We start from the raw sequence: 25,766 nt of genomic DNA on the forward strand, positions 1-25,766 counted from the left end.
TTGTTTCCCTGATACTTCATGTCATGGAAAAATTACACAGCATTCTAGAGCTGCACGATTAATCTTTAACCACTTCCATACAGGGCATTTTCACCCCCTTCCTGCCCAAGCCAATTTTCAGCTTTCAGCGCTGTCGCACTTTGAATAACAATTGCGCGGTCATACAACACTGTACCCAAATGAAATTTTTATCATTTTTTCCCCACTAATAGAGCTTTCTTTTGGTGGTATTTGATCACCCCTGCGGTTTTTATTTCTTGCGCTATAAACAAAACAAAAGTGACAAGTTTGAAAAAAATGACGGCGTGCCCCCTAGGGATCCTGAAAGGCAGCGCCGTTACATGACGGCGGCCCAGGATAACAGCTGCACCGTCCCGCCGTCATATGACAGTGGGCAGGCAGCAAGTGGTTAAAGAACCAAGATCGCCATTCTACCCCCCTTGCGATCTTACAAAGCATTTTCCCGATTCTGTGCAGAGTTGCATGCAGCCTGCCAAGTTTATGACAACATCGGAGAAACATTGTAACATTTCCTTCTTAGATCAAAGGAAAGAACTTCTGTCTGTAGATGAGGTCAGTTTAACCACTTAAAGACTAAACCTTTTTCTGCCACTTGTTGCTTACAAGGTAAAAATCTGTAGTATATTTTGCTGGAAAATTACTTAGAACCCCAAAACATTATATATATATATATATATATATATATATATATATATATATTTTTAGCAAAGACCCTAGAGATTAAAATGGCAGTTGTTGCAATATTTTATGTCACACTGTATTTGCACAGCAGTCTTTCAAACGCAATATTTTTGGAAAAAAATACACTTTAATGAATTTAAAAAAAAATTAAGCAGTAAAGTTAGCCCAATTTCTTTGTATAATGTGATAGATGATGTTACGCCGCTAGAATCCTGAGATAATTGTGATCTTTATTCTAAGCAAAAAAATAGTGATTCTCAATTTAGCCAGAATCGTGCAGCTCTACTGTGTTCTAATATACACTACTGAGCACAGCTGGAGTGAGGACGGCATACTGCGCACAAGTGGTTTAAACAGCCTGGAGCAGCTGCTAGAGGGTACATTACTGTAATGCTCAGCCCGTCCTGCAAATGGCAGGATGGAGGGGGATGAGAGGCCAGTGGTTTTTGTGGAGAGACCCCAAACCAACAGCTGCATCTGTAATAGGAGGACATGCAGCATTTACAACAGGAGCGCTGTTAGTGTATACAATTCAGAGGATATGAAAGTACAAGAAAAACAGAAATGGAAGACGCACACACCTAGTGCATTACCAAAGATAATTTAATAATAAAAATGTTTTATATAAAAGTGGGTACTCACAAACTGCAACTGACAAAAGGCCATAAAAACAATGCATGGACATGCACAGAACACGGGGTACATCTAACGCGTTTCGGGGGCACCCCCCCTTCCTCAGAGCTATGGCCTTTTGTCAGTTGCATTTTGTGATTACACACTTTTATATAAAACATTTTTATTATTAAATTATCTTTGGTAATGCACTAGGTGTGCGCGCCTTCCATTTCTGATTTTCTTGTAGTTCCTTTCGGATTACCCCATCTGAGGAAGGCAGCATCCACCCAGTTGTGGATACCATATATACCTTTCACACCACCATTTTATCTGACATCTGTAACTCCACACCTTGGAAGACCTATTAGCGCTGGAAGTGGCTGTGTTTTTTGTATCTCAGAGGATATGGAATTTCATAGGGGGAATTTTGGAAAATCTTCCTGAATGTGAACATACACTTTAATGTCACAACTTAAAGTTGGTACGTGCATGTTCAGATTGTTAATTCGATACTGGACACACAGAGACTTTGTTTGAAATTTGATTGGTCAAAGCAATTCAAAATCACCAGATTCACTGCATATGGTTAGAAAGGATTGTGTAGATAGGCTGTCACACTACATGCAGTTCATGTCAAAACTATAATCTGATTGCGTGTGGCAATCTTAAACCACAGCAGAGAACGAAATAACAGAAGTAATCTAAGGACAAAAGCTGAATGCAGGGATCAGGACAGAGTGACATCTTTTGTGAAGGGAAAATGTCCTTCCTTCCATTGATTAGACTTGTTGTCACAGTAATTACAAGTATCTCACAGAGCAAGCTAGAGTGTCCATCAAGGAGAGGATTCTGGAATCTCTGGAGAAATAACTCTAAAAGAATCATTTACTGGCCTTCTCATCAGCAACTTGTAAAAGAACTGGCCTAAAAACTGCTGTCAGTAGATTCAACTTTAAATGTAATTTGTACATACTGAACTATCAATTTGAGAAAACTAGTTTCCAATGCACCACAAGAGCCTCCAAACATGGCCAGACTAAACTCAAGAACAGAAATGCAATATATTGCATCTTACCAGTCTTTGTGGTGGATGCATCAGTGTTCTTCTACTTAGAATTGTTTTTCTTTTTCACCTGGTGATCCTGCCAGCAACAGGATTGTGTTCTAGAGCAGCAGTCCCCAACCTTTTTAGCACCAGGGACCGATTTCACGACAGCCCTGGGCACCCCTGTTCTAGAGTGGCAAATGTCACTGCATCTTTGAATGAGTAGTGCTGTCACACTAGGACAGAAAGTGTGTATCTCCTTTACTATGCTAAAAAAGAGATTCTGTTGAAATGGTCGTCCTCAGCGCTACCTGAAGTGTCCCCGTGGGAGGTTATGGTGAATTCGGCTCTTCCTCTATGTAAAATAATGTATATGAATAGGGGATGCCCCCGGATGTTTGACAAGGTATGGTCCCCCTGGAGCCTGACCTGAGGCGGTCCACCTATGTTCTCCTGGTTGAGTGGGGAGTAGGGTCTTGTACTAGATGGATGTGTCCTTTCCATTCCCCTCCCCACCCTGAGTGTTTCTTTGTGTTTGTCTCCTGCCCCCTCCCTCCCCTTCCCCTTTATCCCTCTTTTCCTCCCACGCTCCAACCCCTCTCCCCCCTTCACCATAATATGTCCCTGGGTACAAGATGCCTCTCCTTCCTTTGAAGGGGTTTTCTTTTCTGCTACTCCTGTTACAGTTCATTCTACACAAAGTTACCATGTAAAAATTGAAGTTCCACTCACCTCTGGACTCATGAAACTCCAAGGTCACATGTGCATCAAACCCCAGACTGAAGTAATTATTAAATACATTTAGTGGTAGCTGAAAAGAAGAAAAGAAAACACCATGAGACAGCTTAAAGAAGCAACAAAAAATAAGGAAATAGAACTGTAAGCATGTATTATGGGGATCGGTTTTTTAGGTGAGAAGATCACGCATGCAGCATAAGGCTGGGTTCACATGAATAGGCTCCTTAATTCACTAAAGCACATAAAAAGGTGCATGTACCATTTTTTGAAAGGCAGCCTCCAAAATACACAGTGCATTGTGCTGCACTAAAACGCAAATGTGTTGCCAAGGTGCGTTGGGTTGCCATTAAGAATGAATGGCACTACAGAACCCCAACGTTAAACACATGCATTGTCACAGATTGCATTAACATCTACATTCTTGCAGCACAATGGTGTGAACCCAGCCTAAGCGTATGCTAAGCCAAACATTTTATCCTTATTTGTATAGCGTGTGGAAGTATTAGAACCCCTGTCAGGTTTTTTCTGCTAGCAAAAGTTCCACTAGAGGGATTTCCCCTTACTCCTGTCCTGCTGAGAGCATTTTACCAGACAGAAAGTAAAGTGAATCTCCAACAGCAACACAGGCAGAAACAAAAATGATTTTCTTTAGTGTCTGTGACATTATTGCAGATTTTTCTTGGTCCTGCCTGGTTAAATTGTAGTCACCGGTACAGAAAGTAAAGGAACATCTCTCTAACAGAGAACCAGAGAGCTGTAAAATCTCAACAACGGTACTGATTCTTCTGAAAACTAAAAAAAAAAAGACTTTGGATTAATATACACTTTAATTGAAATTGCAATTATACAAATGGCTGGTTAGAAAGTATAATCCTGTTTCCAGAGATACCACACAGTCCACCTGTTGATCCCACAACATGACCAGAACCTTCAACTATCTCTGACAGATACCCTCTTTTACCACTGGCCTGATATGAGAGAATTGCTACATAAAAAAGACTGAAACGTTGGGACATTGCAATAGACTATTGACCTCCCTGGCAGTATGAATATTTTGGATTTTAGGTGCTGAAAGTGGTACAATTATTTTGCATGGAAATTTGGCGTTTTATATTGTAGGTCTGCAATTCTTAACAATAACACACCTAAATCTGTCCAAACAAGAGTCTAGTAGATATCCCGGGTATGATGAAGTTTGAAACACAAATACATAAATTATAATATAATAAATATAAATAATTAAAAAAAATAATAATATAAAAATAATAAAATAAATTTCCCCACTATTCACTATCGCTCAATTCTGCAAGTGTTCTAATTTACTATCGCTGTTTTCTAGCTGGTCTAAAGCCACTTTTGACATAAAGGGACACTTTTTGGTTGCTATGGACAATCTCCAGTTTCCAGGCAGAAAGAACAGTATATATAACATAAAACTGCATGCAGGGCATGGGCCAAAGCACTGGGAACAAAAGGGATGTGAAATAATTCCATACAGTACTGTAATCTGTTAGATTACAGTACTGTATGTGTTATGGTTTTTACATTTTTTGTTATTTGCCGCCAGGCTCTGCCCCCCGTGCGTTGCGCCGCTCACAGGGAATGGAGCCTGGCACGGGGGGCTGCGGAGGAGACAGAGCCCGCAGACACAGCGGGGGACATCGCAGGATCCTGGGGACAAGGTAAGTAACGCCACACCAGGATCCTGCAATGTAATCCCAAGTGTGGCTCGGGGTTACCGCTAACGGGACTGAAATTTAACCCCGAGCCACGCTCGGGAAAACCGTCAGAGAGGTTAAAGGATATTTGATACATGTGACTCAGTGGGGAGGATTTACTAAAACTGGAGAGAGCAAAACCTAGTGCAGCTCTATGAAGAAACCAATGACTGATTGCCTACAATGCACAGCTGTACCAGAATCTGAGTGCTCCAATTTGAGTAAATCTTCCTTAGTTTGTGCCTAGACAGAGTTTGGTAAAGGATGTAGAAGTGAACTGTGAGCTCCTCTGGGGCACAGACTGGTGTGAATAGATGTGTACACACAGTTATATGGTCTCTACCAAAATCTGAAGTTAGACATTCACTCTGTAGCAGGCTTTCTCAAGCCCGGCTCCATGGACCCCTAGGGTTGTTCTAGAAGTTGCTAATGGTGTTTTTAGCTATCTGTAAGGTAGGCATTCTTCCCACTGACCACCATACTAATGTAATAGGAGGGCAGAATTATTTGGGCACACCTGCATGGGGTTGCCTCTGCCCTCCCCCCAGGTGTTAGCTGATTAGGATGGCCAGATTATTCAGGTAATGAATGGACGTTTGGCCCTTTCTGCTCACCTGGGGCAGGTAGGAATGGGCCAATGAGAGTGGATGGAACTCTCTGGAAGCAGTGGGGCTCATTATATAAAGGGCTCACTGTCCCAGGAGTTTTGCTGACAGGCTGAAGATCTGGTAAAGAAGAGATTCCCCCCCGTTGTGTGCACTTTATGTGGTATGTCACCTTACATATAAGGGGGACTGGTTATTATAGTTGAGGAAATGTAATTTGCTTGAGTCATCAAGGCTAAGCAATTTTGAGAATGATAATTTGATTTGAGTTAGAATTGTGATATGGTTATGAAAAGTGATGAATTTATTTGTAAACCAATAAAGGTGCCAATTTATGCCAATATTTGAGTGTCGTGTCCATTATTTGGTAAGTGTTTTTGGAGATGGGGAGGGGGAAAGGGTGCAGAGTGCAATCCCATGTACCGTGAGCTGGGGCTATAGTAAGTCTTGGAACCTAATCCCTTTGTCCTTCTTTCTTCCTTAGTTGTCTCTCCTTTTGGTCTGATGTATAAACCTCCTAAAAATGTATTATTTACCTACCAAAAATGTTAAACTACATTAAATTGTTAATTTAACCTTTAAACTATTGCATTTGTCATTCAGAAAAGCCCAGCATAAAGGAAATGTAGTGGCAGGGGTTCCCTAAAATTTTAAAGTTATATCAAGGGTTCCTCCTTGGTAAAAAGGTTGAGACAGGCTCCTCTACATTTTGTAGAAATACAAATATTTGTTGAACTATTTTTTTTTTTTTTTTTTTGCAATTACAGGGAAAGAATGTTGGCTATTTCTTTGTCTATAATGCCATCTAGTGTACAAAATGCAAACTGCATAAATTACAAAGAATTTAGGCTTCTTGTAAGTCAACCATGCTAATACAGATTGCTCCAAGGTTTCTGAACTGGGGTTGTGTTGGTTATTTGCTGCATCAGAGAGTACCACCAATTATTTTAGGCTGAACTTCAGGCAAATATAAAACAATTTAATTCAGTGTGTGTTCCTAAATAATTAAGGCCTCTTGCACACGGGTGGCTGAGCTCATTCAATGTAAATGCCAGCAGCATATTTTCTCTGCCAAGGAAGCCCAGGTGCAGTGTATACCCTTCCATATACCTGAATAGCTGTGTGCTGCTGTACTCAGGCTTATGCTATCGTAAAGACAAGTATAGCATATACGTGCATGAAAAAAATAGAATATTGAACGTTGTACAAGCTCAGATTTTAACATACAGCTTGATTAAGTACCCGAATCTGTCTTAATATCTTATTATCCCACACACAATGCACTCAGAAAGGGTAAAGAAGTGGCAGCACTAGGAGATAATCAGGGCTGCTCTATGCTTGACTGCATGATGAAGTATTAGTGTGTCGCTACTCTCTCACTGTCCAGTTCATCCGCAGTCTGTAGACAGAGAAATGACAGCACTGTATTCCTAAACTCAAAGGGCTCATTCACAACAGCCCTACTGGTCTGCACTGGGCAGCCTTGCTTAACACAATCTCAATACATAGATAAGGAAATTTGCCTTATGTCCTATTGCTTCAGTTCACATTAACACACAGATACTAAAATTGAAGCATGCAAAATCTGGTGCAGCTCAATCAGCTTTCAGGTTTTATTGTCAAAACATAATTGAACAAGCTGTAGTTAGAAGCTGATTGCTAGCATACACAGCTGCACCAGATTCTGAGTGCTCCAGTTTTAGTAAATCTCCCCCACTGCATTTTTGTGTTTTGTGTTTCAATGTGCTATAATGCATTGCATTGCAACAACATGCAGTGAGTTAAATGAAGTGTAAGTTAAATTAAGTTCAGAAAGAGGACATAAGCAAGCAAGCATAACCAGTTAGGGCCAATACACTGGTGTGTATTGGCCCTAACTGAGAAAATGGTGTGTTGTCTGGCAGGGATGTATAAATCACAAAAGTCGCTAGAAAGAAATACAAATCGTTTGGCAGAAAAGATGATTTACAAATATGTATTTGGCAGTTTGCCTGGAGTTTGGCTTCTATGTAACCCAGAGTTCCTTTTAATATTGTGTTGGTCTCTTGTCAATTGGTATAAACAAGATCACTGCGCGTTTTATCATAGATATACATATATGTATTACAGGAGCAAAAGTTAATCTGTTAAAAGGGAAAGAAATATCTCCTTTATTATTCCCATCATTCTTTAAAGTGGATGTAAACCCAAAATATTTTTTTTTTTTTATGTCATAATGTAGAGTATAAAATTTCCTATCATTTGAGCCCAGTCTTGCCACAAAGAGTTAATCCATCCATGATGTTGTTTGTTCACTAAGGTACTCTAACAATCCTCGGAGGGCTTCACAGAACAGCTGTATTTATACTGAGATTAAATTACACAAAGTTGGACTCTATTTACTAATTTGGTGACTTCTGAAGGCAATTGGTTCCACTAGATTTTAGTTAGGGGTATCAGAGTAAAGGGGGTTGAATAAAAATGCACGCCACACTTTTCAGATCTTTATTTGTAAAAAATGTTGAAAAATATTTATCATTTTCCTTCCACTTCACAATTATGTGCCACTTTGTGTTGGTCTATCACATAAAATCTCAATAAAATACATTTTTGGTTGTAACTAGAGATGTAAATTTTCCGGAAATTTTGAAGCTCGGAAATAAACCCGTTCTTTTTCCGTTTTTTGGGGGAAAAAACTGACATTTTCGGAAAAATTGAAAAAAATGCTACATTAGCACTTTTTTGTCTTTTTAAGATTGAAAGTCATTCTGTTACATTAGGAACATAAAATATGACTATGGACAATTTGACTTGGCATAAAATTATCACAACTAGCATATTAAAAATATAGTGTATCCAAACAATTATCACAAACAGAATTTACTTTTTTATAATATTTATTTGTAACAAAGGGAGCAACAATCTCCTGAACTGCTTACTAGTTTATGTGGAACAGCTAAAAAGCCTCCACAAAACAATTTTCAAAACCAAAAGTAACAATTTTTCATATTTCCTTTCCACAGTATTAAATAAAAATAAAAACCCCATTCTCATAAAAAGAATTGAAGATGGGGGAAGTGTTAAAGTGGATGTAAACGCCCCCCCAATTTTTTTTTTTTTTTTTTTAATGTCATAATGTAGAGTATAAGATTTCCTATCATTTGAGCCCAGTCTTGCTACAAAGAGTTAATCCATTTCTGAGCAATCCTCTTTTATTGTTCAGTGAGATAAAACTTGACAAACAGAGAAAAACGTTGTCAAATGTGATTTACATATCCCCCACTCCTTTCTTCAGCAGCTCTGCAAGGATTGGCTGTTCCACACCTCAGCATGATTTGGCATGCTGAAGTCATGTGGTTACTTTCCTGTCTTTTCACTGGATGTTAGAGATCATAGCAGAAGTTCAGTGTAAGAAATACACAGGAGAAAATGCATATTGACAAGGGGAGTGTAGAGGGGGGCGGGTAGTCTACTGACATCACGACTCCACCCACCGAGCTCCAGACAACAGACCCACCCACAGAAACTGCAATTTTTCGGGTCTCATAACAGACAGAGGGGAGACATTTGACAGGTAAAGGTACATGCAGGAGGCATGTATATCTTTATAGATAACCACTATGGCAGTAGTTTAGAAAGGATGACATTGGGTTTACATCCACTTTAAGAAGAGACTAGGACTAAGTTCCAATGGACATTTAATCAGAATAATTTTCTGAGCTGAAATTGTCAGTATCCGTCTCCGCTTCTGCAGCTACTCTTTTTTGTCCGTCATCACAATTAGGAACTTCTAAAAACTTAAGGTGAACACCCTGTCTTAAAATATTTTATTCATCATGTTAAAATAAAATATTCCACAATTTTTTTTTTTCTTTTTTCAATTTTTCCAATTTTTTGGAAAAAAACAAAAAAGCCTTCAGGAAAAAAACGGGAAAAAATTTTTTTTTTCCGAATGTTTCCGTTTTTTTTCCAGGCCACATCATGACCAAATGTGGAAAATGTCAAGGGGTGTGAATACTTTTTCAAGGTACTGTAGATGTTCAGCTTAATGTTAAGACATCTTTGATATTTTCTGTTTTAAGACTGTAAAACCTTACAACCCCCAGATCCCAGGGCACAGCCTCTGACCTCTGACCTTATGAGTCCCATCATCTAGCTCCTCGTGAAGAAGATCCGGGTTCCTCTCTACATGTAAGTTCCAGCGATCCAGCTGTACTATGGAGCCATCTTCCACATGGCAGAGGATTTTGGATACAGGTTCATCTGTGTAACCCTGATCAGGAAGAAGAAGAGTGTGAAGGATCGCCAAACCTAAAGCCTTAGATACTGTACACACCAACAGTATAAAAACAGACACATATGTATATTTTTAAAACATTTTTACATCATTCATTTATTTGCTTTTCACTTAACTTTTAGGAGTCAAAGGGAAGCAAACAAAGCAGGTTAGGCCAGATATCTTAGCTTAGCCCAGACTCCAGTTTGTTTTGCCAGATACTAAGGTGCTCTCAGGTCATTTTGGAAAAATTCCAAGGACAACAAAAGCAATTTTCCTAGTATTTTTAAGGTAACGCAATGAAATATTGATCATGTTGTAATTAGGATCAATATTTATTCAAAACACATTAAAAATTAGTTTTATATAAAATAAGCTGAAATTCACTTATTATTATTATTATTATACAGGATTTATATAGCGCCAACAGTTTACGCAGCGCTTTACAATACAAAAGGAGACAATACAGTTACAATTTAATAAATTACAAGAGGATTAAGAGGGCCCTGCTCTAAAGAGCTTACAATCTAATAGGGTGGGGCAGGTGGTACAAAAGGTTGTAACTGTGGGAAATGAGCTGATGGAAGTGATAGGAGATTAGTTGGAGACATGGTAGGCTTCCCTGAAGAGATGAGTTTTTAGGGATCGCCTGAAGGAAGCAAGAGTAGGGGATAGCCGGACCAGTTGAGGTAGCAAGTTCCAGAGGATGGGAGAGGCTCTGGAGAAATCCTAGAGACGAGCATGGGAGGAAGAGACGAGAGAGCTTGAGAGTAGGGGGTCTTGAGAAGAGCGGAAGGGACGATTTGGGTGATATTTGGAGACAAGATTGGTGATATATCTCAGGGCAGAGCTGTGAATGGCTTTGTATGTTGTGGGTAGTATTTTGAATTTAATTTGCTGGGTGATTGGGAGCCAGTGCAGGGATTGGAGGAGAGGGTTGGCAGACACTGAGCGGTTGGTAAGGTGGATAAGTCTGGCAGCAGCATTCATGATAGACTGAAGAGGGGATAGCCTATGGAGAGGCAGGCCAATGAGAAGGGAGTTGCAATAGTCAAGGTGAGAGATAACAAGGGAGTGAATGAGGAGCTTGGTGGTTTCACCACCACTTAAACCACCATCTTACTGTAAGCACCTCTGCATAACCCTACAACATCATTGGTTCATATTCCCAATATTGTATAACATAAATATCTTGGTGTAGCTTGATGGCAGGGTTGGCTTGACATGTATCATAAATACTTCTCCAGGAACCTAGGAGGGTGCTTAATTTAGGTTATAATAGAGTCAGAGCCAGCCAAAGTGAAAACCTTTTTGGTCAGTTGACTTTTGGGCACATGTGCTGAAGTCACAGAGCCATAAGGAACTCAGAGATACTACACTGCCTTGATTGTATCTGTCCCGCAATATATTTACTGATGTAAAGGGAGGGATTTCTATATGCTCTCTGAATACAATTGGTTGCCAATGTATGGATGCTTTCTACTTCAATCCTCTCTCTGTATAATCCCAGACATGAATCCCAGATCCCAAAATTGTAAAGCTGTGGGCATATCCCTTAATTAGAGGATTGTTCCTCTCAGACATCGCAGCTGTGTCCGATCTTTTCTACTGGGATCCAAAATGCTACCTTCAAGCAATCAATCTTTCCTGGATACTGCCCACACATAATTTTCTGGCTCTAATTACACACAACGTAAGGAAGTGTGAAATGTCACAATTTTTGCAGGAATTTCAGGAAAGCAAAAACTCCTTATTTCTTACCATTTTTCAATGAGTAAGACTAGAAATCCTGAGAAGAAACCTCATTTCTGCTGCTTGCACCCACAATCTCATACTAGCCTACTAAGGACTAATACTACTACGGGTGACAAATTTTCTTCCAGTATTTTGCTTCTTTTTTTTTTGCTAATTTTCCTTCGTGACCAATCACATACTTACCCCTCCCCAGTTAAGTGTTCGAGCAAGGTCATTGCCAGTACCAAGAGGCAAAACAGCAACTGGAGGTTGAGGGTTCATCTGTAGTTCATCCAAGACAGAAAGGATCCAGCCTACCTGTTACAGAAGAAAAATTGTATTATTATCAGTCCTAGACAGATGTCAGACACATCCCAATGGACTGTTCGTCCAATCCTAAAATGAGAAAAGTTTGAAAAAAAAAAAAAAAATGAGGAGCTTTCTATATTGCTAAATATTCTGATTAAAATGATCATAAAGCCTGGTGAGTGTAAGAAAGATGAAGATAGAGAATATTGGGGGAGATTTACTAAAACCGGACCACTCAGAATCTGGTGCAGCTGCTGTGCATGGTAGCTTCTAACTTCAGTTTGTTAAATTAAGCTTTGACAATCAAACCTGGAAGCTGATTCTATATCATAAAAAAGTGATACATGTGGTGCTAACAAAAACCTTAATCAATATATAGCATTAAATAATAAAAAAACAAATTGCAAAATAAAAAATGCAGCTGTCCCTTTAACCTCCTTAGCAGTATTCCCGAGTGTGGCTTGGGGTGAATTTTCAGTACCAAAATCGGTAACTCTGAGCCACACTCGGGATCGCATCGCAGGATCCAGGCAGGTAAGTTACTTACCTTGTCCCCAGGATCCTGCAATGTCACCCCGCTGTGTGTGCTCCGCCGAATCTATCACAGTGCCAAGCTCCGCCGTTCCCTGCAAGCGTTGCAACGCATGGGGACGGAGCACGGCGCCAAATTCAAAAAGTAAAAAACACATTACACATACAGTACATTGTAATCTTACAGATTACATTACTGTATCACATTGTTTCACATCACTTTTGTCCCTAGTGGATTGTCCAGTGCCCTACAAATACTGTTCTCTCTACCTGGAAACTGGAGATTGTTAATAGCAACCAAAAAGTGTCCCTTTATGTCAAAAGCGGTTTTAGACCAGCTAGAAAACAGCGTAATAAATTAGAATCACTTGCAGAATTGAGCGATAGTGATTTGTGGGGAAATACATCATCAAACACTGAAAGTAATGACAGCGACAATTTTGCAACTGAGCAAATTTCAGTGTTTTTGATTTGATAACATTATTGAATAATTCTTATTATTATTATATTATTATTTGTTATAATTATTTATAGTTAGTCATTGTATTATAATTTATGATTTCCTGTTTTATGATGTGTACTAGACTCTTGTTTGGACAGATTTAAGTGTGTTATCCCTAAGAATTACAGGCCTACAATATAAAATGCCAAATTTCCATGCAAAACATTGTACCGCTTTGAGCATCAAAAATCTGAAATAATCATACCACCAGGGAGGTTAAGTGGTAAGAACTGTCAAATTAGCAAAAGTAGAGATCTTGTGGTAGGATAGAGGGTTCACCAACCCTGACTCTCCAGATACCTCTCTCTCATAAAGTATTACAGAATACACCCAGAGAAAGTGATAAAAAGTATCATAGTGTAGTGTTTTAATGTAATTTTACCAGTACAAAAAAGTGACAAATTGTGAACTTCCATTTAATGGTGCTAAAGTCAGCACCAACATAAACAGCCTTCAGAAATTTACTGATGACGCAGAGTGACGCAGAGCTGTGAAATGCACTAAGGCTCCGCCATCGTTGATGTTGCTTCCAGTTTGTCCTCGGCTCACCTTCCAGTCATTGGAACGCAAGCCGGCTCATGGCGAGCGGCTGCGAATACACTGAATGCAGTTTATGTTGGTGCTGACTATAGCACCATTAAATGTAAGTGTGCATTTTGTCACTTTGCTCACCTCTGATTATTCTTAAGCCTAAAGTAGCCATCTCTGCCCATGCATATGCGTGCAGTGTTATAGTGAATTTTATGAACTGCTACAGATATTAAATGCTTACCGTCCCATCACCACCACAGGCAAGAATACGTATATTTGGCACTTTTCTATACAATTCCAGCCTGAAACACCAAAATTGAAAATAAAGTGATTTTTTAGTATGTCAAATGATAAAAGAGGTGCTTAAAATAAAATTGCTATATAAAATGCTAGAGATTTAGACGACATCTGTAATGTGCTAGCACATAGTGAAGAAAGCATAGTATGTCCCAGACTCCTCCTCGCAGTCTCTCCAGCTCCTGCTAGGAGTGGGGAGAGGATGAGCATAATACAGCAATTATCTGGCTCATAAGGGCTAAGGACGCCAAAAGTAAACCTGTACAGTTTACAGTTATGCTCTACATACTTGGTTTTTAAATTTTTTTAAATTGCCAACATTGTTTACATAACTGTATTTCTCTTCACTTTATATAAATATAAAAACATATATATATATATATATATATATACAGTACACAATATTAAAAACATATATATATATATATGTATATATATATATATATATATATATATATATATATGTTTTTAATATTGTGTAACTGTATTATTTAATGAATCATTCAGGGATTGCAAAATGAGAATTTTGTTGTATGTTTTTATATAATGACAATGAAGTCTCAATTCTATTACTAAATTATGACAAATAATAATTTAAAGAAGTGATAAAGCCCTGCTCAGCACAAGTTTACAATAACATATGATGGAGCCAAAAGGGTACTTACGCTTCTCTTGGCCCCTCCTGAGAGAGGTCAAAGACTTGCCGTGGATTTAAATACCACATGAACATCTGCATCACTTTTGTACCCTAGAGAAACATACAGAGATGGTACAGCCAGCAAGGCAGAGAACCAAGGACAGAAATCAAATTAATAGTAACGTTATCTAGTAAAGAGTAAAAATAGTTAAATATGTTTTATATTAGCCATCTTTACCTGGTTTCCTCCACTTTTTGGGTTAACAAAGACCAGCAATGGTTTCATGAGGGGCGAAGAGATGGGTTTTATAACAAAGGCCCGGCCTTTAATATCCTGTATAGCAGAGGAGAGAGTTTAGGTTTACTAACACAGAAACAACTAGTTGTTTCTTAAAATATATGTTAACCATCACCTAAAAGTCCATTCAATTTAAAATAAAAATATTAAAAAAAAAAAAAATTCTAAAACTTTTTTCCCTTTTTTTTAATAAGTGATCACATTCACTCTGTTCTCATCTGAATAGCAGCTGGGGGAGGAGAAACAGCAGTACACTGAGCTTCTCAATAAAAGGCTGTGCAGGACAAGTCTGATCAGTGGAGGAGAGCAGGCGGAGTTCCCAGCACAGCTAGAGAACTGACCATGGTGTGTTCTCCTGACTAGTGTGGTCAGTTTTTAATATGAAAGCAGAGGGACTGGCAGGAACACCATGGATTTCACACAAAGGAAGCAATACAAGAGAACAGGATACTTTTTCATACTGTGTTAGTTTACCTAAATGATTTTAAGTCTTCATATAAAAGGGTTGCTTATTTCCTACTGAGTACCATGGGAGTCAGATTTCTGTGTCTGAGATTCCAGGTCAGGAGGGAGCTAGATGTTCTCTTTTGGGTTTTTATTTTGTTGATCAACATAAGAAAACTCCCAGCATGACTGGTGACACCCAAGACTTCACAGTTAGTGGAAACACAATGATAGGGAATGTTCACAGTGGAAATCACTAAGAGACAGAACTTTTTGGTGGACTATCCATTCTCTTCAGTTAATGAATAGCTGGTAAGGTACTAACTGAATCTAGTTAACTCTGTATAACTGAAATTGTTATGCAGTTTTGGATAGAGTAGAGAAGGGTTACCTTCTGTTAAGTGTTTTTTTTTTTTTTTTTTTTTTTTGCGGTCTGTGTCCCTATTGGAGAGATTCACCTCTCTATTTGCCCAAGTGACTATTGGCACTGAGACAATAAGTAAGGGGAAATCCAAATATTCTGATTTGTCATCATAGCATCACAGCAAGAGCTGAAGGAAAATTATCTAATGGGAGCCTATTGCAACTCTCCAAGATAGTAATTCTGTTCACTTTCAAGAGATATCCTCTCATTTCCTGTTGTATCTCCAAGACAGGACGTGAAGGAAAATCTCCCCTCTGGGCACATAACTTTATGTCAAATAACTTGATATAAAAAAAAAAAAAAAAAAAAAACTTGATAGGGGCATTGACCCTTTAGTAATCAATCTAAAATAAAAGAAAATTACATACACTTTAACTATGCTACTACTGCCATCTAGTAAAAAAAAAAAAAAAAAATAGCCAGTTGATTTGGAGCACAATTTATGACCCATGATGCAGAAAACAGGCATGGGTAGCCAGTGCACCTTTTGTAGGCCTAGAATTAAATGGTTATCAGAAACTGCAGATCACAAGCAAAATACAGACAGAGTGGCTGTTTGCCTTGTGATCCTGGCCACAGCTATATTTTCCTGTAAATGTTCCTGTATTTACATTTGCGAGCCTTCCTCTTCCCTTCATAATAGAGAAGATGAAGCACAATGGGATTGGAGAGATTTTAAAGTGCCACTGATCAATGATTTTGGGATCTTTTTAAAGGGTGTGTGTGTGGTTAAAGTGCCAGTGATTACCAATGAAAAGGGGATGGGTTAAAATACCACTGATGACCAACTATTGGTGGGAAGGAAGGATTTTGTTGTTACTGTTTGGTTTCAGTGAGTGACTTTTGACCACCCTAATAACCAGGATTTTTCTTCATTTCCAAAAAATGGTGGCAAAAATTAGACACCTTAAAGTATCTACTTTCCAAAATGGGTAATTTTGGGGGTGTTTGGGCTATCCCGGCGTTTGTATTTGATGTTTTATAACAGAAAGTATGAAAAACATGGTTCTTTTAATGTTTTGGTCCTTCTTCCCTAATTTAGTAAGTTAAAAAAAAAGTTTTTAAAAATGTATTATATTGCAGTTTACCAATTCATAGATGTGGTGGCTGCATTAGTAAGTCTGATATGTTTCAACTTCTTTTAACAGACCATGCTGTCCATAAAAAGTGGTAGTTAGAAGATTGGGACTAACCATTTAACACTGAGATGGGTGCTTTGCATGATCAGATTTTATTAATTTATGTAAAACCCCTATCCCAAAAGGAAAAAACTAAACTGTTGCTCTACTGTAACTACTTAAAAGCGCTAGCTGGAGTTCGGCTTGAATTTTTTCAGCTGAATACATTGTGTAACAGACATCTGCAGAGAAACGAATGCTTTCACATACTTCTCTGTTGGCCAGCTTGTTGGCCAAGAGATCTTGGCCAAGTTGGCCGAGCCGAGTTGGCCAAGAGACAGAGATTAGGCGGTCAGCTTGTTGGCATGTTGGCAAGGAACAGGCTTTTCTATTCAGGCTGTGGCCTCTTTCCAAAACAAACTATAAGACTTTGTATACCTTGTTTTGATGCAACTAGAATAACTTTAGCTGATTTAAACTGAAAGTTTAGTTGAGGTTTATGTTACTTGGTAGACAAATGAGAACAAATATAGCATTGTAAACTTCAGATTTGTCTATGCATTGATGCATAAAACAAATAACAAGTGTAACATGTAATATAACTTATTTGCAAATCTAAAGAAATGTATTTATGTATTTATTTGTTTTTACCTCAAAGCCTTTTTTGCTGGCTTTCCTCTTAAACGACGTCCTTTTCTTCCGCCGACTGGAGTTTTTTGAGTTGACCTGCAAAATTAGAGGTGAAACATGGATATCATACAATCAACCTGACATTATTGTTGAATTCTTACCTCTGTCCTCTTATGTACAGCTCCACTTTTTTAACTGTACAAATAAACTGTATGAGGTATATAGACACATACCCAGTCAGAGGCACAGTGTGATTCTAATAAGATGCAGGGACCTTGGCTGACATACTGTGTTGTGCTTTCCAGTTCTTTAATTACTGAAGAGACATTGGTAGCACAAGACTACCCTGTAACATGTGAAAACAGAGATTAAAGTGCACCTGTAATTATTAACTAAATGACTATAAAGGCTATGAAGGGTTTCAGCTCATGTGGCTTCATAATACATTTTTGTTTTTTAGGTTTGGGTTATTACCTCCAAGTCCAACTAAACCTAACAAGGAGGCCTCATTATTGTTTGTGAGAGACCTCTTGATCATTTGGCCACACGAGACCTTTTACTACATCACATAATCATTACCTTTGGGGGCTCCTGTAACCTTCAAAAATTAAAACAATGTGCTGCACAAAAGTCTGTAAGAAAGAGGTAGACTATGCTATTGTTTCCGTGTTGCTTCTTTGTTTCTTTCACAGTCACAACAGCAAACGAATGTTAGGCTGCACATAATGCACCACTGGCGTTTATTGTGCATGCGATGTACAATGCATTTTTTTCTTTTAATTTAAACAAACTAATTTACCTTGACATTCCATTTAAACAACACTGCCCAAGGGGGCTGTGTTTTTGGAAAGGTAATGTTATGTCCTGTCTCCCTCACCTATAAACCTCACCTATAAACCCAAAAACAAAAAATGATTACATTACAGCTTACCAGTCATTAGATCTGACTCTGCAAAAATACATTTTTCATGCTTTTTTCCTTTAATTTCACCTGATGATCCTGTCAGTAACACACTTGCAGTCCTAGGGTGAGAACACTCACCAGTCAGATTGTATCTATTGAGGAGTAGCATTGTCAGCCTAGGTTGTTGTCCTGATTTGGACTACAAACACCTCCCTTTCTCCTCATCTCCAGTGCATAGAGTGTAGGTGTTTTGTAGTTTACAGAAAATAGCCTAGAAAGCTAATAACATTGTTTGAGATTTCAGTTCAGTACACAGGAAGTTACAAGGACATTGGGTTTCTATCAGGATCAACAGGATTTTTCTGTATTTTCGGAAAATGTACTTAGCCTGAAAAATGAAAACTAGCCACCACATCTAAGGACTGATAAGCTGCAATATATATATTTTAGCGTTTAGAGACACAAACATGACATATATATTTGAATGTGTCCACAGGTAATGAATTATGATAGTAGGCAGATGTGATGAATGGTGTGTGCATAATCTAAAGCCACGTACACATGGGCACAATGTTGGGAGACATTTACCGGTTCAAAAAAAAAAAAAAAACAACCGACATTCTGCCTGTGTATGTCAGTCTGTCCGACAGAAGCCAGCTGTACGGCCAGCTTCTGTTGGACGTCGATCAGCAGCCGACCGACTCCCGATCAGCACCCCCAGCCGCTATCCCCCTGTCAGAACACAACAGCTGAGTGGGAGAGATTGCTGGACTAACCTTGCAAGGTAAGTACAGCGACTCTGACAGGAGCTGACAGTTTTTTTTTTTTACGTGCAACCCAGCGGTTGTAGTGTGTATCCGGCTTAGGGCTTCTGCAAATGAACTGTTGCTTTAAAGCAGAAGTACTGACTTGGAAATATGCTTAAATTGTTTTGTTATGCTACTCTAAAGGAGATGAACTGTGTCACATTAATACAGAACTGGTGATGAACCATGACAGCAGGTGGAGGTGGTGATTTGAACCTGCACACTTAATGGTCCCTGGGGTTGAGCTGCTGCATATGGACAGAAAAATGACCGGAATTCCATACAGCCATAAAGTCTATAAGGAGATAAATAGAATATTGTATGTGGGTGTAAGGGTATGAGAACAAGCCCTAGGCAGTTTACTGGCAGTGACCTCTGGGCATCTAGATTTCATATCAGTATAATGGTGAAATATAAGACTCCCATTTGGTAGTGTCAGTGTGGTCCAGACTTCTGTGCTGTTCTAAAGAGACAATGCTGTCATTTTACTTTATTGTAGTGTTTCAGTGGATGTTTATTTATCTATTTTGTTACTATTAAAGTTTGTATAATAAAGTATTACTTTTTAACATACTGCACACTGGTCCATATGTAACCGCCTTGTGACTGCATCTAGGACTGTTAAGAGTTTTTTGTGGGTGTTTAGTGGTTACGGCCCAGAATCCCATTTTGAATGAGCTGTCTGGTTTGATACAAAATTAGATAAGACTCCCGGGAGCTTTTACTGTGTTCTTTGGTGGAAGCTACAATATATTGCATTTTTGTTTTTGGGTTTAGATATACTTTGGGTCTTGTAGTTTCAAATAAGCTCCACCTACTTTGTACACGGCCTCAATAAGGAAGCTAGATTTTCTGTCTCTAATTGTAGGGGTGTTGAATATCACCTCATTCACACCTACTCTGTTTCCCCGAAAATAAGACCTAGCGTGATTGTCGGTGATGGCTGCAATATAAGCCCTACCCCCCAAATAAACCCTACCCTGTTTCAGCAAAAATAAGCCCTACCCTGAAAATAAGACCTACAAGGACTTTAACTAGGGCTTATTTGGGGGGTAGGGCTTATATTGCAGCCATCACCCACAATCACACTAGGTCTTATTTTCAGGGAAAACAGGGTAACTCTTCTACAGGCCAACAGCTTGGAGAAAAACTGGATTATAATAGGCTTAAATATTAAACTTTCAAATCAAAATCTCTTAAAGGAAAGCCCAAATTTTTTTTTTTACTTCTCTTGCCCTGTCACAGCACCATGATTATTGGTATAGTACAGGTGTTTTAATATAAGGAATTAGGTCCCATAACCGCTTGCAAATTGGGCCGCTAACAATTAGGTGCACCAGGAGTTCCAGGTGATAAACGGTGGGCAGAACCCCCTTGAAAGCAATGGGAGACAAACCGCTCCTGCAGCTATTCACAGCTGCTTGCATGTTAACGCTCGAGCAGCAATTACCTGGGAATGATCGGCCATAGAGGCAAACAGTCTCTGTCCAGGGCCAATCATTTGCAGTTAACCGCTGCTTTGGCTATTATATGTCAGTGGCCCATTGCTTTCAATGGGGCTTTTGCCAGCAGGTAATCGCAGGTAATCGCTGGGAACCCCTGGGAACCCCTGCTAGGTCTCCCAAATCTAGTCTCTAACAGCCCAACTAGCAAGTGTGAATGGGGCCTAGGAGGGCTTTTACAAAAACTAATGCAAAGGGAAAATAAGGCTGTTGCAGATTAAACAATCCTGGTGTCCTCAATCTGCAAGTTTAATTGGTTGCTTTCCTGAAGTTTTGTAGGTCGGTAGGTATGCTTACACAAAGTTTATACCAAAAAAAATGACAATATTAAACACTGAATATAGCCTTTTTCTGTGCTAAACCGATTGACGAAGGAAAATATATGGAGACATAAATTATTTTCTTGTGCTTCATAGAGGTCCCTTTTTTTTTGTTTGCAAGCATGTAAGTTACAATGTAATAATATTGGTTCTCAGTGCACACAATTACTGCCTCTTCTGTGTGTGACAGGTACACTTTAATTTGATATTTCAACATAAGGTCCACTAATCTGGAAATACAAATTAGCTGATCCAATGAGGGAAATCGTAACCTCCAAGAGAAGTTTGAATAAAAAACTTATGGCTACAGCAGTTTAAAATTTGGATTTGTTAATTGATTACATTTGTTTTTGGAGTAAAGTCAAAACTTCTACTGTGCACCCATAGGTCTCCACTTCGGAGCAGTCAGTGCAACTACTTAAAGCTGAAGTTTAATCTGCTCATATTTTGCCTTCCCTGGTTTCTCTCTCCACCCTCATCAGCATGCTAAAAGGAAATGAAATAAGCAGCTTTTGTTGAACCTATGATCTTATATCTCCTCTGTTACATTTTTGTGTTGTTTTTTTACAAGTCTGTGATTGTGGGGACTCAGGAGTAGGTTTGTTCTATAAAATATCACATGAAAATAAAATTCAACTTTCCAGGCTTTGTGCTGCTGTTCTTCTTCCACTAGGTGGCGTTGCTCTACAACTAATAAGAAGCAGTATGTTTTATGTGGAGCATGTTAACCAAGTCTAAAAACTGTATGCCTTTGGCTAGAAGTAGGCTTCACAAACATTGCCCCTAGTTCAGTAAAAAATTGTTCCCCTCTTTATTTTAAATTGAGCTAGGTGACTCTGAGCAGCTAATGTTATGTGGAAAAAACTAGAATTGACCAAATATATGAAGGTTCATCAAGTTTACCTTAATCTGAGTTTTCTGCTCACTATAACAAGAGGCAGGAGGGCACCTCACATGGTGACTAGCTGTGCACTTCTTTAAATCTGAGAATTTTGATCGCTGCATTTCTGCACTCTCAGCCAATCAGCTTCTGAGGGCTTTACTTCCTATTCTGCAGATCATTGTTGGAACTTTGAAAAATGTATAGAGTAACTGTAACAAAAAACACATTCCAAAATTCCCAGAGCATGTCAATTTGCCAAGTCTTCCTTATTAAAGTCTCTTAAATCAATCCCCTAATTCCTGTAAACGGAATGTTTGCTTACAGGTCATTTTTTTTAACTAAAAACAAAAATGTGGCATTTTGTCAGCAGACTTTTTTTGTAGTTGCACTTTACTGCTTATTCTCAAAAGCAAGTCTATGGGTGGATTATTAAAGAAGCAGTATAAAACCCAAACCCAAGAAATGTAATATATTGTAGTTTACCAATCCTCAGATGTGGTGGCTGCACCAGTTTTCCTTTTTTAGGCTTTGTTCCCTCTATTTTTACCTGGTGATCTGGCCAGTAGCATGTCTCCTGTATTAGAGTGCTCCCACTCTGGATGAAGGAGCACAGGGGGCACCTTTGGATAACAGCATTATCAGTCTGGTCGGGTTAGCTGTACTAGCAGATTTAAAAGAGAAGTTTGGCATTAAAGATTTTCCGACGTAAATGTGCGATCGGAGCTTGTTTTCGGAAATTTCCGACCATGTGTGGGCTCCATCGGACTTTTTCCATCAGATTTTCCGACACACAAAGTTTGAGAGCAGGCTATAAAATTTTCCGACAACAAAATCAGATCGCGTCAATTCCGACCGTGTGTGGCCAATTCCGTCGCACAAAGTGCCACGCATGCTCAGAATAAATTCCAAAACGGAACTGCTCGGTCTGATAAAATTAGCGCTTGCAATGGATATAGCACTTTCGTCACGGTGCAATGTTTGAAATTGTTTAATGCAGCGCACACTGTTCTTCTTTATAATGCTAGAAGAATTAAGTAGTTTTGCTGCTCATATTCACACGGACTTCTCACAAACTTCTTTCTTTATTATTTATCGTGATTTCATCACTATATTTTGATTTGTCACATCTGACTAAAAAATTATCATTTTTTTTTTGGTTTGTATTTTTTTCAAGCCTGATCTTGATTTTTTTTTTAATTTTTTGTTTGTATTTTTTTCAAGCCTGATCTTTTTTTTTTATTCTTTTTTTCGTTTGTATTTTTTTCAAGCCTGATCTTTTTATTTTATTTTTTTTTGTTTGTATTTTTTTCAAGCCTGATCTTTTTTCTTAATTCTTTTTTTGTTTGTATTTTTTTCAAGCCTGATCTTTTTATTTCTATTTTATTTTTTTTTGTATTTTTTTCAAGCCTGATCTTTTTTTTTTCTTTTTTTTTTACCAGAATATTTTTGGGTGTGTTTTGTGTGTCAAGTTACCACAACACCATTATTATCTTGTATTCAGGGAGGGGCGGACTGACAACTCATGGGGCCCCCAGGCAATAGGAGATTATGGGGCCCCCGGGCAAGAGGAGAAGATTATGGGGCCCCCGGGCAAGAGGAGAAGATTATGGGGCCCCCGGGCAATAGGAGATTATGGGGCCCCCGGGCAAGAGGAAAAGATTATGAGGCCCCCAGGCAATAGGAGAAGATTATGGGGCCCCCGGGAAATAGGAGATTATGGGGCCCCCGGGCAAGAGGAGAAGATTATGGGGTCCCCGGGCAATAGGAGAAGATTATGGGGCCCCCGGGCAATAGGAGATTATGGGGCCCCCGGGCAAGAGGAGAAGATTATGAGGCCCCCAGGCAATAGGAGAAGATTATGGGGCCCCCGGGAAATAGGAGATTATGGGGCCCCCGGGCAAGAGGAGAAGATTATGGGGCCCCGGGCAATAGGAGATTATGGGGCCCCCAGGCAATAGGAGATTATGGGGCCCCCAGACAATATATTATGGGGCCACACAGTATACACATACATACAGTATACACACACAGACACACATTATACACACACAGACACACAATATACACACACAGTACACACACACAGAATACACACACACACACACACTGAAAAGGTCCTGGAGAGGGGGGGGCAGCTATAATCTTGGGATTTTTTAAAAAACACAGATTTTTACACACTGTCCCTGGTTTTATTGAGGCTGGCAACCCTGATGGGGCCCCTTAGTGACATGGGGCCCTCGGGCAGTGCCCGAGAGCCCGAATGGTCAGTCCGCCCATGCTTGTATTATTTAATCTCAAAGAGGTTGCTTGGAATTGGTGTCTCTTGTTAATTTGACATTGTATTTTTGAAATGTACCTGCCTCCTCACAAACAAACTGTCCTTTTTGAATGAAAACACACATAGGCGAGTATAATTTAAACAAAAATTCCTTTATTAAGGGCTCATAACCAAACAAAGAGGAAGGCAACACTGGATAAACAGCATGAATTGGCAAAGCCTTTGGCCCCCAGGGCACACATCAATTATTTTACTGCAAAATTGGTGGCCTGAGGAGTCCATATATAAGGGAGTTCAATCTGGTCCAGAAGTCCAAGAGAATCATGAACAGCAGCAGATGACATGTATGTCCCCAGGCTGTGGTCATACAAGAGCCTGCATCTTTTTCCAGACCAGACTGAACCCAGGGCCATCACTCTCTGGTCTTCCTTACATGCTTCCTTCCCGGCTGTGGCTCTGGTGTTGGAGGTGTGGCAGGAGGAGGAGTAGGACCTGGAGGAGGGGGAGGAGGAGGAGGATGACCATGGGTGAGCTCACAAATGTGGCTTTCACATGTAAGTTGGCCACTCAACCCCTTCTGTAGAGCTTCTAAAATGACACACTCACATAAGAGGCGTTGGCCCTCCTCCATTTGCAGCATTTTGCAGGCTGTTATGGCAGCAAAATCCTCTGTAGGGTGTTCTGAGGGCCTCAGTAGCCTTCCAAAATAGGTCTATTGCAGCCTCCTCCAGGTTACTCCTCTTCCTGCCACTTTTTCTTTGAAGGCGGAGGGGAGGGACCTGGGTATCAGGCAACCTACTTGGTCTGGCCACCTGGCTGAGACTTCCCTGTGTATGAAAAAGGGACATCGTTTTAGTTTTTGGTTCATCAATCACAATCATAAATTAGTACTCCAAACTAACATAGATTTAACATCATTAATTTGACAACCAGAAATATTTAGAAGAATGCTATACCTGGCTCAAGCTGGGCTCCTCCACATGTTGCTGCCTGGAAGGCCCAGGCTGGACGTCAGAAGCCTCAGCTGGGGGGGGGAGGAAGCGTGGAAGGAAGAGTGGAGAGTGCTGGCCTGGGTTCAGTCTGACCTGACAGAAAATGCAGTCTGTCATGGTACCACAGCCTGGGGAGATAAATGTCATCTGCAGCTGCTGATCTCTGGGAATCCTGGACCTTCTTGCACTCCCTTAGATAAGTGTTGCTCATGGCACCAATTAACATCTTCAAATAGTTGATGTCTGCCGTGGGGATCACCGGCTTCACAAATTGCAGCAAATTATCCAGCGCTGCCTTCCTCTTTGTTTGGTTCTTATAATCAGGGTGGTTTACCTGCCATAGACAAGGCAGCTCCCTGAACATATCTATGAATATGCTCATAATCACTCCCGATCCTTTAAGATATCCGTTTTCTCTGCAAGACACAACACAAGACAAACCCTAATGTCAGGCTAAAGTCTCCTAATCTTGTCCCAATAGAGGCCTCAAGAAGCAATATAGGCCCAATATTAATGTAAATCTTACCTTCGTTATCACGATTGGCGCCTCCGATACTCCTTCCTCCGCTCACAGATTGTACGTACTACGCACGCGTGTTGCGCTTTATATACACTGCGCATGCGTGAAACTCCGCCCTCCCCTGACGTTCTTTCTAGTCTATTCCCCGCTCCTTCTCGTTCCGCGCAGTGGGGAAGAGCACATGGCGAAAACACAGCAGGTGCGTGCTAATTACAGCAACGAGGAGGAGGAGGAGGAAAGCCCTGAGCCAGAAACGTCCCGATCCCGGAGGAGACGATTTAAGGCCTCAAATATGTCCTTTGGGGAGATGTTGAAGATGGTCGACATCCTGAAAAGGACTAACTATGACGGGAAGTATGGACCTTACCCCAACCCCGATGTCAGAAAGGCCAAGATCATGGCGAAAGTAGTCAAGAGTCTGCAGAAGA

The 25,766-nt window shown here is 39.7% G+C and overlaps 1 protein-coding gene across 11 annotated transcripts in view; it reads right to left on the minus strand.

The window, feature by feature from the left end:
- The window catches only part of DGKI (diacylglycerol kinase iota), a 466,380-nt gene that overhangs the window by 180,858 nt on the left and 259,756 nt on the right, over positions 1-25,766 (minus strand). For all 11 annotated transcript variants that reach the window (XM_073621819.1, XM_073621822.1, XM_073621821.1 and 8 more), the window contains 7 exons: positions 17,155-17,229; positions 14,458-14,553; positions 14,248-14,330; positions 13,527-13,587; positions 11,617-11,730; positions 9,538-9,675; positions 3,095-3,173 (listed from right to left, as the gene is read on the minus strand). In XM_073621819.1, the coding sequence (XP_073477920.1) occupies positions 3,095-3,173; positions 9,538-9,675; positions 11,617-11,730; positions 13,527-13,587; positions 14,248-14,330; positions 14,458-14,553; positions 17,155-17,229 (646 nt within the window). The remainder of the gene's footprint in view (positions 1-3,094; positions 3,174-9,537; positions 9,676-11,616; positions 11,731-13,526; positions 13,588-14,247; positions 14,331-14,457; positions 14,554-17,154; positions 17,230-25,766) is intronic.

The sequence above is a fragment of the Aquarana catesbeiana genome, linkage group LG03, assembly GCF_042186555.1.
Source record: "Aquarana catesbeiana isolate 2022-GZ linkage group LG03, ASM4218655v1, whole genome shotgun sequence".
NCBI classification, from domain to species: Eukaryota; Metazoa; Chordata; class Amphibia; order Anura; family Ranidae; genus Aquarana; species Aquarana catesbeiana.